Below are 16,127 nucleotides of genomic sequence, written 5' to 3'. Positions count from 1 at the left end.
CTTAATGCAGAAATATTCTTACCTAGAGCACTCTTAAATAGGATGGCTGTATCAACATGTTGGGAGTTAGTTTTTTCTCCTTTCAGTTGTATTTATTCCTCTCCCAGTCTTTTAGAGCATTGTTAAATAGTAGCTCAGCTAAGTTCACAGTAGATAAAAAAAACTCAGGCCTTTAAAAGAAGCATATTTTCATGACATAGAATGACTCAACATCTTTTCCTAGTTAGCTTTGACATGCCTGTGGCCTATTAGGCTATGCACGAATCCCACAAATCAAAATCAATACAGAAACCTGGTCATTTTTACATTAGTGCCAGTATAATTTACATGAACAGAGTGCTTAGCAAAGGGGAGAAACATAAATGTTATCCTGGGAACATCCAGCTTGATATGGGAAATCTGGGAGGGCAGGGAACAGGGGGACAAGCCTTTGTTGCAAAAGGCGGCATATAAATCACATACATACATACATACATACATACACTTTATTGTTTAGGATTTATTTTAAGCTGAGAGAGGCTACAACTTGTCCAAAAATACAAACCAAGCAGACTACGTAGTAACAACTATGTTCTTTTGCCTCCTAATCCCATGCTATAACCAACAAAAATAACATACCCATAATATTGTTCTATTGAGGTTAAGGAAGCCACCCGGGGAGGCATGAAGGGAAAGAATGGCACCTTAGTCCATAGGAGAAATGGGCATTATTCTTGTGTGGGGGAGAGAAATGACTGATCTATTAAACAAAGGTGAAAAAAAAAGCTTTCAATGGTGTGGAGAAGAAAGGGGAACAGTACACAACAAACTCTTCAAGGCTCAGTAAGTCCAGAGCCTCCCCCTTAAGGCTATCCTGGCTCAAGTTTTGTTGCTTATCTAAGTCCCAGCAATTCCTGGCTCCAGCAGTGGGGAGATGCACTTCCCATAACAAGCTACAGTATACCACTTCCATGGGGAAATCATGTAGGAGACTTAACAATTTGGTATGCATAAGTGCATCAATAGTGGCACCCAGTGGCCAAATGAGTCAACAGCACAGAACTCTTGGAACAGCCAAACTTAAGTCCAACTATGACTCCAGAACGATGCATGGTCCCTAACTCTGCCAATTCTGCAAGAGCCACAAATGTTAACCATCATCAACAGGGAAGCAAGGAAAATGAGAAAAAAAGCAATGCATTGCGCTTTTTTTTCACTTAAAAACATATATATAAAAACCAGAATGTAACCAGTAAGGAATTTAAACTAATATACCAATTATTATGGCAACAAGAAGAGAAAAATGCAAATGTGAAATGTCTGTTGCCTTTGGTTTTAGCTTTTCTATTTTCTGTGTTGATAATTCTCAAAACTTTTCCTGGTAAGTGTCATTACTTACTTCTCAAAGAAATTGTCTGATGTACCATACCTTTTCTACTCCTGTCCTCCCAGCCACAGCCAGGTGACATTTCTGTAGCAATTACAATGCTTGTTTATGTGGAAAAATTACATTGGCAAAGTGTTCAGGGAACTCTTTGAATGGTACATGACAACTAGAAGCAATGACGGCTCTGCACCAGGTGAGCAGCTGGCTCTTCTAGATAAACAGACTGGGAACCCAACTTTTCAGAAAGGACATACAAATGGATATTCTCAACCTGTTTTGAAAAACATCTTGGACACTATTCCCTGCATGATCCCTTTCATCAATTAGAAAAAGACTTAAGTAATTTTTTATAATATAGTGCTTAGGCTCAGAGTGAGAGGTGGATACTACTGCAGGAATCTCAGTGGTGAACATTAATCACTTGCAAATGGCCTGGTAAATCAACAAGAAGCGCAACTGATGCTGCTGGTGGAGCCACAGACACAACCCTCTGCCATAGGGGTTGTAGACATACACACAGCAAAAAGTGGCAAACCCTATCCTAAAGAGTTGTTTTCAATAAACTTGGGAACTCTGTTGTAGAGACAAGTATTTCTGATGCTCTTATGGCTGAGTGGAGATGTAGGGCATAGGGGGCAATCTTCCCAGGAAATATTTAAAGATCGGGGGTTGGTGGCTGAAACTACGGACTTTAGGGGAAAAACCCTGCCTGGAGATTTAGAGGTGCTGATATCATGCCAGCAAGTGGCTGGGAAATACAGCAGCCCCATAGCCCTACATTTTGCTGCATCGTTCTGATGTGTAGCTAGGTCCTCACCCTCAAGTAACTGAAAATAAAATGCTGTCTATGGGGAACTGTAGGCATGTTGGAAGGAAAGAACACCAGTAAGGATTTTCTCATTTAAAATACCTTGGTTTCAAGCCGGGCCATTGGTAGAGTTTTGGATAACAGTCATTAATGTGGCTGATAAAGGATATGGGACCTTTGTAGATGACATCACACAGGGATGCTATTACAACCTCTGCTACAGCCTAATACCAGGAGCTGGATCACAGTTTATTCGACTAGTAGTGATTCAAAGCAGACCTGATACAAACCTCAGTAAAAAGGAATGAAAGAAACCATGCTTACAGTGGCAGTGGAAGTAGCAGGCCAAAATGTTCTTGGGTAAGACAGAGCTTGTAAGGTCCATAACCATGCAGTGATGTTGAACTGCATTAAACAGGGGGCTAGAGTACATGACTTCACTGACTGACAAATATCTCATGATACAATTTTCACAGCATGGCTTCAGGCCATGATGATTTTACAACTGACTGCTTCTCCAGTTGATGACAACAGGCTGAGCATCTCTAGGTAATTTTACTGACTCAAATCCCACATACTAATGAAATGACCATATGCCCAGGGATATTCCCCTAATCTTACATCTGCCTCACTCTTCCTTAAACTTGCTATAACCGGGTTTTATTTTTCCTTGCATCTCCTGATTCCCACTCAACAAGGTCGCACACAGAAAAGAGGTAAGATTTATTACTGTCCTCCCAAGAAAGCTCCTGGGATAGACACTTTGGTTTTTCTACAGGCACCCCTTGAAGAAAAGACTGAAATTACAGACATTGCTAGAAGTGTTACCTACAGTCTGGCTGGTCTCCTTGGAATGCTGGCAGACCTTGAAATCCCTGAAGGGAGTAGAGCTCTTGAGGCCCATCACTATGCATATTTATTTAAAGCAAGAGAGAAAGAGAATGTGCTGTTTAAAAAAAACCCTGAACATCTTTTAAAGACACTTCTTTCAGACAGTAGCTTGGAAGCTGCACATGGCAGGGTGGGGTACAGGCCAAAAGAGAAATCACTAGGGGTAGGACATGTTGCCACAGGCAACAGGGGTCTCTAAACCAACAGTACATACCAGCAGATTTCCATGAAAATCCCGGAGAACAGAAGAAAGGACTGATGGGCACTATAACAAGTTGCCTTAACTAGCAAGTTCTTGGTAAAACACAGGGCTTCAACCACAATATGAGCTAACAAAGATTAAAAAAAGAAAAAGAAAAGAAAATATGAACCAAAAGTGACAGGAAGAAGTAAATCAGAGGAAGTGGGATTGTTACAAAGAGGCAGCTGAGTCAGAGAAACTGGGGGATGGTAAATTCCAACATGAAGAACTAGTATTGTAAATGCAGTTTCTTAACCATCTTGCATTATTAATCTGATGCATTCAGTTCAAGCTTCCTACCAGAAGGTGGAGACAAAGTACAAGTAAGTTACTTCCTCAGACAAGACAAAGCCTTCCCAGGAAAAGAAGTCTCTTGGGACAGAAAAGCAACTCAGAAAGAGATTAATTCCAATCCTGAAATTGTTACCCACTGATCCCACTGTCAAACCACAGAAGCAAAACTTCCCAATTATACAGGTCTAAAGTTTGGGACCAAAATCCAGAAAGCTTGACCGCTGACAGTTTCTTTGAAAGTTGGGCCGTTTTTATTTGTACGCCTCAAAATGGAAAATAACACTGAGGGTGACAACGATGAAAAGTTGTTTCAGAGGCACAAAAATGAAATTGCCTGATTTGCAAAGAAGCTGGATACAAATAATCTGAACAACAGAACTGGAGTCCTACTCATGGACTGGGAACAAAGAATACCTTATTTTATGAACACAGATGCATACATTAAAAGTGCTGTGTTGATCCTAAAAGTTATTAGAACACTCACCAAACTCGTCAGATCCTGACAATTGGGCAGTTTAGCATATGACACTTCATACTTTTTTACCACAGCATTTGAGGCCCAATCCTTATCCTAGGTCTTACAAATTGTGAAATGTTTGCCATCCCAAACTTACTCCTTCTGTAACTGGGGAATAAGAAAGTCTGACCAATCACAAACCCAACAATTACAAAAATATGATGGCCTGTTTCTGCTGTGCAAGCTGAGTATAGCTGCAAAGGTATAAAAAAACACAAATGGGTTTTAAAATGTTTTCCAATGTGAGCAGCCACATTGGAAAACATTTTAAAACCTATTTGTGTTCCTTACTGGAGATATTGCTAGGTCTGAATTATTAATGGCACGCTAGTCCCAATTTCGTTTCAAGGACCTTACCCGCATCATACACGAGGAGGAGGAAACTGCTTGGTCTTTTAGCTAAACATTATAGTGCTCCCTACTAGAGAAGAAATTGCTCAAATTGCCTATACCTCAATGCTCCCATTCAATTTATTCAAACAGAGGTGGCTTTTCTGGGTCCTGGAACTAATTTCTGAGAATGTGGAAGGGGCGATTCTCTCTTTACTTCTGTTCTATATAGCTCTGACTGAAATGGCACATGCCTCTCAACTCCAGAATACTATGAACAAAATGCACAGTACTTACTACTGCATCTCAACCAAAATGCACATCCAGCTCAGAAGGGGGAATAACTATAAATATGCGCCAGACTATCAGAATTAGGCAGGATGCTAGACGGAAAGACTGGCAACCAAAAATTTATTCTCAGTTCTGCCACTGACATCTATGTGCTACATCTTTCCTGCTATTTCTATTTAGGTTATAACTCTCTGAAGCAGAGACTGTTTCATACTATGTTCATGCAGCTCTTAGCAAAATAGGACCCCAAACCTCACCTGGAATGTCTAAGACCTGCAGAATATGTGAACAGATACATGTTGCCCAAATATCCACAGAGGTGCCCAATTGGCTGTGTGTCTCTATATACATAAAAACAACATATTTCATGAACACATTAAGTGTTATTTACATAAGTGAGTTTGGTATGCATCTAACTTTGACAACATGGCTTTAAATTACCTAACTGCAGCATACCCCTTCTGTTTTTGTGCCTTTATTATGCCCATCTCTGCAAGCAACAGTAAATAAAAACTGTTGGTTTAAATGTGCAGAAATGCCTCTGCTTCTGTATTACCAACAAATGTGTGTGTAATAGGGGGAGGGCAAACACATTTAACTGCTTGTGAAAGGTTAGGATGCCACACAGTTGGGGTGTGCAAAATGGGCCGTATTCAATTCTGATTCGGCCCAATTTGGGGGATAAGTGATTCAATTCACCGATTCACTGTCCCAATCTGATTCAGCCGAATCCAAATCTGAAGATTCAATTCCGATTCGGTGAATCAGTCATAGCCACAGACTATGTTTTTTCTACATACCTCGAGCTACCAGGTGCAGCTCATGAATGCTGAGGTGGTGGGGCAGATGGAGCATCCCACAGCAGTGCAGGGGGCCCCCATGTGCTCAGCAAAGGACCTGGAAGTGGACCAGTACTTCCAGGTCCACCGCTGAGTGCACAGGGGACCTCCCCTGAGCCTCCCCAGCTCGGCGACCGGCCGCAGGTGGACCCTAAGTGTCCCCCCGACCCAGGAGGCACCGGTCACTGAGCCGGGGCCAGGGGGAGATCCCCCGTATGCTCCATGACGGACCTGGAAGTGGACCAGAAGTGCTTCTGGTCCGCTTCCAAGTCCGCCGCCGAGCACACTGGGGACGACCCCGCGTTCCCATGGGACATTCCATCTGCCCCACCATCTCAGCGTTTACAAGTCGTCTGGTACCTTGAGATATATAGATAAAACATATAAAGCTGTGTCTATGTCCAAATCGTCGAATCACTCTGAATTGAATCAGAGGCTTCCAATTCTATTTGGAAAGATTAATGAATCTCCTGATTCGATTTGGATTCGGCGATTTGGCTGCCGAATCTCCTCCGAATCAAATAGGCAACCGAAGCTTCACACAGCCCTATGACACATACATATTTATGAAGCAGAGGAACCTGGTGGATAATTAAACCAAAGAACTTACTGCGATTAAGACAATCCAGTTTCCAAGCCCATTAAATGGTTAGTTTTTTGGCTAACACTGCCAAGAAGGTTGCCGATTAGTGCCAGTTTTGTAATGCTCTGAGAATTAGACTAAACCCACCAAGCTCATTTCACATAGACTAGTGAAACACTATCAAGCTTTTAGTTACTTGGCTTTTAAACAACATTTAGTCACTCCTGGGCTGGTCACAACTAAACTGGTTAGAGGCAGTAGAAAATTCCCTTTTTAATATCAATCCATTAAACTATCCCGTTTCCCTAATTTTAAAGACAAGACTCAGAAAATGATTTACCTAGTCATCTTGAAACTCACAAACTGAACTCGCCGGTCTGCCCTGCCAAAAGGGGCTGGCCTAAAGAAGGAATACTAACCCAGAAAACTCTTTGAAGTCTAGTTGTTATTCACACACAGTAAGAGGTATTTTTTCCTACATAAGAAAGAAATGAACGAAGAAACTAATTTAATATTACTTTAAACATTACCTCTAAACATAAAAGCAAGAATACAGATAGTACTTACTTACTGAAGCACCAACACCTGAGAGAGACAGAGACTATTCCAGTTCATAACAAAATTTAAATTACAGGGCCGAATTCTATCTTGCTCACCTGCTGAACCCCAACAAATCTGGCATACAGAATCTTTTTTCCTTATGATGATGAGCAAATCAAAAGGACTTTCAGCATGATTTTCAGATCCTGGGCTGCATATGCAGAGCTGACAAGTACAGAAGAAAAAAAGTTATTATAGAAACTAATTATGTCCCCTTGAAAGATTGTAATAGAGATGAAACTTATCACAGTCCGCGTTCCATAATGACCTTAAAAAAGCACTTTGCTATTGCTTAATATGAATGTAAACACAACTATAGCAACTGTTAATTAAAATATGGACTCCACACATGAAGTGTTAAGAGTACAAATATATCCCTCTATCCTCCTCAAGCAAAAAAATAAAAGAAAAGCTCTGTGCTCTGCCTGAAAGTCTGACATATTTGGGCTCTTACACCAATGGTCTATAAATTCATAGTCTAAAGCCTTCCATTAAGAAACCCCTGACATTCAGATCTTAGGTCTGTAAGCTAGAGTGTTATCAACAGCCCTCAACTGATACAATACTGACTAAGGATCTCAGGTAGGTAGGCTTCAAACCACAGAGATCTGTAAAGCTTACCTTGAGTTGCACCCTTATGGAAAATAACAGCCATCATAGCCTATGCAAGCACTGGTGTAACATGCTCCAATTTTTAAACCTCCTAGGTTGACCCGGCTTGTTTTCCTGTACCAGCTAAACCTTTCAAGAAGGTTTCAAGTACTGGGTGTAGAAGACTAATCTAATCTACAGCCACAGATGCATAAATAAATGCAGATAATCCTGGATTTAAGCAAAAAGGTAAAAACTATGAAGCAAGATTTGGCCACTGAACCAAATGAGTCTGCAGGAACAAAAGGGAAGTATAGAACGCCCATAGATGGCCAACCTCATGCAACCCTCGGTATCCCCCAACCAATCTGGACTGAGCCAAAGCTTGCACTCTTCAAGGCCTGGGCATCATGGCCAGATTGTGGGACATTACACCATATCAGACAACTGAATAGGAAGGGTGCTGTGCCAGGGTAACCAGCATATTATGCTGCCTTGATCTGCACATACGGAGTTCCACAGTAGTTCCTGTTCTGTGAAGACTATACACCTAAAAGATGTCACATTTCCTCTTGATCTTCGTAAAGTTGCTTTACTAATATTGTAAATTCATCTGTTCAATGAATCAGTCTCTAGTGCTTGCACTTAGAAAGCAAACTACCAAATAGCTAAGATTAAATTTACTTGAAATGCAAATAAAATACTCAGAGTAAAAAGTAGAGGCTGGTTTACTTGGGTTTTGTTAGGCTCAAGAATTACCACAAATTCATAGTTTCATAGTTTCATAGTAGCTAGAGTTGGAAGGGACCTAGGAAGATCATCTAGTCCGACCCCCTGCCTTGGCAGGAAAGAGCACTGGGGTCAGATGACCCTGGCAAGGTGCTCATCTAACTTCCTTTTAAAAATCCCTAGGCTAGGAGCCTGCACCACTTCCCCTGGAAGCCGGTTCCAGGCCCTAGCCGCCCTGACTGTGAAGTAGCGCCTCCTAATATCTAATCTAAACCTACCCTCCGCCAGCTTGTGACCGTTATTCCTGGTCACTCCTGGCAGTGTACGGGGGAACAGGGACTCCCCCAATACCTGCTGATCCCCCCGACCAGTTTGTAGCAGGCCACAAGGTCCCCCCTTAACCTTCTCTTGTGGAGGCTAAACAGGTTCAGGTCCCATAGCCTCTCCTCATAAGGCTTGCCCTGCTGACCCCTGATCATACGAGTGGCCCTCCTCTGGACTCTTTCCATATCGTCCACGTCCCTCTTGAAGTGTGGCACCCAGAACTGGACGCAGTACTCCAGCTGTGGCCTGACCAGTGCCGCATAGAGGGGGAGGATCACCTCCCTGGACCTGCTCGAGATGCATCTGTGGATGCATGACAGGGTACGGTTGGCCTTCTTGACTGCCTCCCCACACTGCCGGCCCATGTTCATCGTGGAGTCAATGACGACTCCAAGATCCTTTTCTGTCTCCGTGCTGGCAAGAGGGGAGTTCCCCAACCTGTAAGTGTGGTGCCGGTTCTTCCTCCCCATGTGCAACACCTTGCACTTATCAGTGTTAAACCCCATCCTATTCTCATCCGCCCACCGTTGCAACCTGTCAAGGTCAGCTTGTAGCCTATTGCACCCTTCTAGTACACCCACATCCCCCCACATCTTAGTGTCATCAGCAAACTCGAACAGGGTGCTTTCTACCCCCTCATCCAAGTCACTGATAAAGATGTTGAACAGTGCGGGCCCGAGGACCGAGCCCTGCGGAACCCCACTGCCCACGTCCTTCCAGGTTGAGAAGAACCCATCCACTACCACCCTCTGGGTGCGGCCCTCTAACCAGTTGGCGACCCATTTGACCGTGTGGGCATCGACACCACAGTCTCCCAGCTTTTTGATGAGGACAGGGTGAGAGACAGTGTCGAAAGCCTTCCGGAAGTCCAGAAAGACTACATCCACAGCAACCCCTGCGTCTAATGATTTGGTGACCTGATCGTAAAAGGCCACCAGGTTGGTCTGACAAGACCTGCCACTGATGAACCCATGTTGGTTGCCCCTGAGCATGCATTCCCCCGCAAGGCCCTCCTGGATGTGTGCCAGGATGATTTTTTCAAAGATTCAGTCTGTAGAACTTGGGGTTCTTAACCTGGGGTCCACAGACCCCCAAGGGGTCTGTGTATAGATTTCAGGGGGTCCGTGAACTTGGATGGGAAAAAAATTACATCTTTATTTTCACTAACCTCTAACTGAAATTTAGCATTTCCTTCAATTATGAATGTAGGCAACAAACCACAGTAGTATTAGCAGTACCTGTGATTTGTCACCAATAGAAATCACAGATATTTTCATATCACATTACAGTTGTTGCAGATATCTTGAAATATCATTTACGCTCATCACTACTTCAAAATTACGGTAGTTATTAGACCCGCCACTAGATCGCATATGATCGCAGTCTTCCTGTCTACAGACGCTCATTATTCTGAGAAGGGGTCCATAGGTTTCACCAGACTGCCAAAGGGGTCCATGGCACAAAAAAGTTAAGAACCCCTGCTATAGAAGGTTTTGACAATTTGTAGTTGCTCCAATTGCTTTTCTGGACAGTTGCTCTGATATACAAGACTAAAGGAAGCTACTTGGAAATATTTTTATCTATCACTAATCAAACTTTCCATATCCAATCACCATCACATTATTTTCCTATTTATTTTCTCAGAGCTAAGTGTTTTGGAGCAGCTGAGTTGTTATAAAACAGCATATTTTTAATGGAAGAAAGGTGCAAGGCTAAAATGATTTTATTTGGATAAAAGAATCCTTAGAAGATTTCAGGTGAAGGCAAGAAATGTGGACATTGTGTATTCCAGTCCCTCATTCATGTTGTAGGGGCCCACTTTCATGTGACCAGTTTTACGTACAATGCTGAGTTGGCTCTTTTCTTGCCCCTCTAAGTGTCAAAAAAAAAAAAAAAAATCAAGTGGTTGACCTAAGCCTTCTGCTAACTTCAGACTACCATGGCTAACTACATCTCTTCACCTAGCTGGGAACAGCTGGCAGTGCTGTCTGTAAATATTCACAGTACCAACCAGACTCTGATGTTCTAGGGGTTTTGTGTTCTTTGTTATAGGAGTATCATGTGATGCAAACCACTGACTGAGCCCTGTACAGTTGCATAGAAAACAAACAAGCAAAGAAAAGGCTTTAGAAAAGTAAGGAGCTGGCTTACACAGGCAATATACAAACAGCAGAAGCTTGGCTGCAACAAGATCAGTTAATCAACTGGTAATCGTTTTAGTTTTAAGACCTCTTATTTAAGGATTTTGAGGATTTTTTCTTCAGGTTGCAGCATCCTTTTTTAGCCATTTTTCATAATTATTTCCCCTTGCCCATCACCTCTCTTCTTTCCCCACCAATGGAGTACCACCTCTGCGACCACACGCAGTAGTTCCTCCTCTGAGGACAGAAGCATCATGGACCATGATTACGATTGCTTAGTCCTAGTCAGTTTCACTAAGTTCTTGTGCTTCTACTAGCTTGTGTTGATGTTGATGAATAAGGCAGCTTTCCATTCACACAGAAGGAATTAAAAAAAAACAGAGGTGGAAGGGAGACCAGCATTTGGATTTTACATAATCTGATTTAATTTCTATTGGTATGATCATTATTTTTTTTCTGAACTTCTCATCACAAACGTTTGAATGGATAAAACACCTTAAGAGACAAAAAATCCTGTGAACATCAAACGTTTAAGCTTACTAGTCAAATATTTTTTGCACAAGAAAACGCCCACGTGAATCCAGCCAAACTTGCGTCCATAACTTACTACCACCTTAGAGAAACTGTTTAAAAAGTTATTCAGAGAAAGCTGCATCTCTGATGTCTCTCCAGCCAAGACTTCATATCAGAAAAAGGTCATCTGAACATGTGCAAAACTGCAGATCTGATACAAGTCAGTACTTGTAAGCAGCCTGACAAAGCAAGCTGATGGCTCAAGGCAACATGATATTGTCACTGGAATTCAGATTACACCTAGGTCCTGCAAATTAGAATACTGCTTACTTGCAGCTTTTTGACAATGTGTTTTGTGCAGATTAGTTGCTCTCAGTTCCCAACTTGTTGGTTTTCCTTCTGGACATTTCGTTCTAAGGGTAAAAAAGCTTTTGACTTAAAAGCCAAATGTCAAAGTGCTCTAGAATCAACACGTTCAGACTCTACTTTAGAAGTAGTTAAGGAAAACCAAATTAAATAGGGGAAAAAGATTAAAGCTCTGAGTAGTATAATCATGCTGCACATTCCCCACCCATTCACAGAACAATGGGATTGGGTACAGTGAAAAGTGACATTAAGTGCAACTATCAATGTCAGCATGATCAAAGGGCTACGGAGCATGAGGAAATGTATCCAAAACAGACAGCTGTATTACAAGATTTGGCATAAAAATCTACAATGACCAGTGGAGTATCAGCATAATCATTGGACAAATTACTGTTTTATGATCAGGATTCATTCCAAATAAATTTCAAACTTTCTACAATTAATTAAAAAAGGTACCTAACCTAGTCTAAGGTAAAAGCCTTAAAAAAACCCAAATAATAATATCCCCCTCCCAAACCAAGTCAGGTGCTGCAGAAAATATTCATTTATGTACAATATACATATTATTTTGGAATTAGCCTACAAAAATGCTGTGTAGGCTTTTTCCTTCCCCATTAAGAGTTCTATCAAGATTTTACTAACTGTAGTGATACTGCTTCCAAGCCATAATATTGCTTTGGTGCCCAATCAGGGCCTGTTGAAGTTGAGATTCAAGGTCAGATCATCTGATCAAGGCATGTCCATGTGCATTAAAATCACGGAAACTTTCAGGATTTATCCTGAGACAAGGAAAAGTAAGTTTCCCCCATGATATTGCAAAGAATGTCTATATCAGTGATCCTGGGATTGAATGAATCAATGGCAGAAAAGCAGCACTACATTCAGCCAGTCACTAAACCCTGATTACAGGTGTGATGTGTGTACATACCAATCCTGTGTTACTTTTGTTCAGGGACAAAAAACATAGGCACAACGTATCCAGGAACAAATGAAATATCTATTTCCTAGCTTTACTGATATTACAGTGAATAAGTTACTATTCTTAATTTCAAGTTAAAAATATTACCTAAATCGATTCCTGATCACTGAAGACATAAATAAAAAGGATATTATAACTTTCTTTTTTAAATGTAAAGTGCTATGCAATCTAATCACTTTTTAACACATCTAGAGCCAAACAGTTCAACAAAACTGCAATTTAATTTCAGAAAGTGTTAAAATATATATCTATACATCAGTTTCTGACACACTGTGTTAGTATACACAAATGATGGCCTCTCTTGAAACTGTATTTATGAAATGTACATTTTTAATTTAAATACTCAGTATACACTGCACTTAATCTGCATGTTGCATTTATTAAATACATTAAAATCTGCAATGTAACAAAACATTTTCTGCATACGAAATTCAAAACACCATTTTAAATGAACAAAAGATGGCTCACTTCATTTGTTTAAACAACTAGTGTGTACTACACTAGCTCAGCTCCACCAACACCAGCCGTTCGTTCTTTATTTGACATTTTTTCACAGACTATTACATATTACAATAAGAGTGCTGGATAAAAACATGAGGTACGAAAGTGGTTCAAAGATTATAGGTCATGCAGATCATGCTAGACAGCAAAGAAAAATTGTGAATGAGAAAACACTAAATAAAAATACATAAAGAATGTGCATTATAAAATAAAAACTCAATTACACAGCTTTGCTTCTTTGGTTACAAAGTAGGTTGAACAATTTCACAGCTTTTTATTCCCACCCAAAAAAAAAAATCATACGAAATGTCAAAAAGCAGAGGAATCATGGCAATTTCTCTCTATTAGAAAGTAGAAACAGAAATGAGCGAAGTTTTCTTCATCAAAATAGCCCATCAATTATTTATTATATCACAATAACTGGTGACTACCTGTACAGATGCACTATGGTCTTCATACTTACACTCTATACAAAAATTTACATTCAAGCTGGGTCTTTACTACCGTAAATAAATACCAAAGGTAAATTGCCATTAGTGTTAGAAATATGCCAGGATTCTTTTGTTCAATTATTGCCTAAACATTGTATCTATTAAACGCAATCCCGTCTATCATTTTACTGATACTTACATTTATTAAAAAATTAAAAAAAGTTCTGTGACATTGTTCATGTACATTATGAAAATAGCAGCCCTGTAATAAATAAAACAAATAAATGAAACTAAATGTAGGCAAATGTTACTTATATTGAAAGAACAGTGGCTCTTAAGATGAATTGTTACTTCTTATACAAGATAGCAAGGCTCAAAGTAATCCATGGAAAACGGAAACTTGGGGAGCCACCAAAGCTCTTAAAGACCCCACTCATGCGCACCCAATAAATGCAGACTCTTTGCATTAAGAACTCCTTCTACCATTTCCCTTGTCCACTGATGACATAACTGAACACCAACTGCGCTGCATAACATCTCAAAGTGAGGGAAAAGCTCTTGCAGAATGATTGTCTAATACTGAAAAGGCCAAACACACAACTGAAGCATGGCTACTTGCTTTCATATAAAGTGGAAAGAACACCAGTGGCACACAAGGACAGATTGCTTTCAGTTTTTTCTTAATGAGGCAAGAAAGCTTTATGCTGAGGAAACATTCGGCTTCTGCGGAGGTTGTGTTGGCTGCGGAGGCTGTGCTATCACTGTTTGCGGTTGTGAAGTGCTACTAGGATTGGCCTGTTGGGTTGAAAGTTGGGATAACTGATCATTGTTTGAAAGGGATTTTAACAGTGCATTTTCTCGTTCAAGTAAAGAGTTTCTTTCAACCAATTCTTTTATTTGTTCCTTCAAGACTTCCACTTCTTCTCTGACTGCATACATCAAATGGCTTTTCACCAAATCCTGTAAACAGTAAGTCAATAGTTACACAAACTGAAAGTTTCATACAGCTGCCAAATGCAACATTTCAGTATGATTTTATAAGGCATTTATTACTACCTCATGACTGAAAGCTGGATCTCCTGCATGACTGAGTTCAATAGCAAACCCAGAATTATGAGTCACCGTGAAACTTTCCCAATTTCAAAAGCCGTATGTTAAATAGGTTCTTTTACCCAATAATGGGCATAGGTACTTTTATCTGTATAAAAAAATTGAACATCTTTTCTACTCAACAGGAATTAAAAACACTGCAGAAATATGAACAGAGGGAGCTTTTTAAATGGCCCTTTGTTCATCATACACATTGTAATGCCCAGAAGCAATGCTGCATTGTAATGCATGCACACAGCAGCAATAATCTGTAGGTAATGTTCTAGGTTTTAGCCTCAGAGGCATATAATACATTTGCCAGAATATGTTTTACTTCAACAAGCATCTTCTAAAATCAGGGGTGCCCAAGTGGTACAGACAACCTCTGCATGTGGCAAGAGGCAGATTGGGGAGGGGCAGGCAGAAGAGTGGCGACAGGGCAGGAACAAACAAAAGCAAATCAAGCAGGAGTAAGAGATCAGAGTGGCGCTCATGGAGGACACGGGACTAATTTGTGGCACCCCCCCCACTACAAAAAGTTTGGCCCCCACTGTTATAAAAAGTATTCTATTGCAGTTGTTAGAACTGGCTGCCAGAGGTAAGTTACCACAACTAGAAAAATCTAACAAATACATACGTTTCAAATGCCCTACTCAAAAATATTTAGGTTTATAGCACAGAATATGATGGGTAACAAGAGGTAAGTGGGCCTTATTCCTAGGGCTATATACAGAAACAATTTTATGGTTAGAAAATAAGCACTAAAGATGCCAGTTGTAAGGACTAATAGGTCCTAAGCATCTTTGATTTAGTATAAGAACCAGAAAAACTTGAAATGATTAAACAAGGGAGAATAGGCAATAGTCTCAGTCAAACTAAATTAAATTCACAAGCAAGCACTTCCACTACGGGTATAACTGGAATTAAGTCCTTTGGTTAAATCAAAACTAAAGTGCACTGTATCTTCATGTCCCTCTAGCATTTAAAAGCAGAGCTGAATTAGTCAAATCCTATGAAGAAGTTGTGAGCAAATGGCAGACTGGAATCTCTTTTGGTCAATTGCAGAGCCAATCTTGATCTGCTGTTATTCTATAAATCTACAAACATAGGGAAACTCTTACTTCAAATCAACAGAATAAGACTAATTACATTCATGGCATAGCATGCAATTTTGCTCAATATTACTACTATTTTTTTTAAGGAAATTTACATCATCTAAAACTTTGCAGGGAGGAGGGGAAATCAAATGTGGCTCAAAATATAATTTGATGGATTAATCACCTGCCCTCTCAGAGGCAGAAATTTGTACTTACCATTGCCTGTTCTATTTTGTTGTCAATGGCTACAACACTTGCACCAGATGCACTGCAAGAGAGAAAAAGAGGGTGCTCAGTGGACATTACATTATTTCACTAAAACTGAACCCATTTGACAGTCCTTTAAACTATGTGCCTTCGCTGAACAACTTATGTCTTAGGATACACAACATGCTATGGAATTCTTTAAAATATCCCCTCTGAAATTCTCTTACCTGCACCGAGATAGTTTAAGATATAAATATAGGGTCACAGAAAAGTAGGGCTCCAAGGGACTTTGTGAGGTCATATCAGGGCAAGATCAGCCATACTAAACCATCGCATCCAAGTGTCCATCTAACCTGCTCTTGAAAACTTCCAAGGATAGCGATTCCACAACTTTTCTGG

The 16,127-nt window shown here is 40.5% G+C and overlaps 1 protein-coding gene across 1 annotated transcript in view; it reads right to left on the bottom strand.

Annotated features, from left to right (window-relative positions):
• Positions 1-12,605: 12,605 nt before the first annotated feature.
• TSC22D2 (TSC22 domain family member 2) overlaps positions 12,606-16,127 on the bottom strand; it is a 47,842-nt gene continuing 44,320 nt past the window's right edge. Inside the window, exons 2-3 of the mRNA XM_090052647.1 lie at positions 15,738-15,789; positions 12,606-14,295 (exon numbers count right to left, since the gene is read on the bottom strand). Coding sequence (XP_089908773.1) covers positions 14,035-14,295; positions 15,738-15,789 — 313 coding nt within the window. The 3' untranslated portion in view covers positions 12,606-14,034. The remainder of the gene's footprint in view (positions 14,296-15,737; positions 15,790-16,127) is intronic.

This window comes from Crocodylus siamensis, chromosome 6 (assembly GCF_052110815.1).
Source record: "Crocodylus siamensis isolate JL-2025a chromosome 6, ASM5211081v1, whole genome shotgun sequence".
Classification (NCBI taxonomy): domain Eukaryota; kingdom Metazoa; phylum Chordata; order Crocodylia; family Crocodylidae; genus Crocodylus; species Crocodylus siamensis.
The sequence above is the reverse complement of the archived record's forward strand: the minus strand, read 5'-3'. Positions and strand labels throughout refer to the sequence as shown.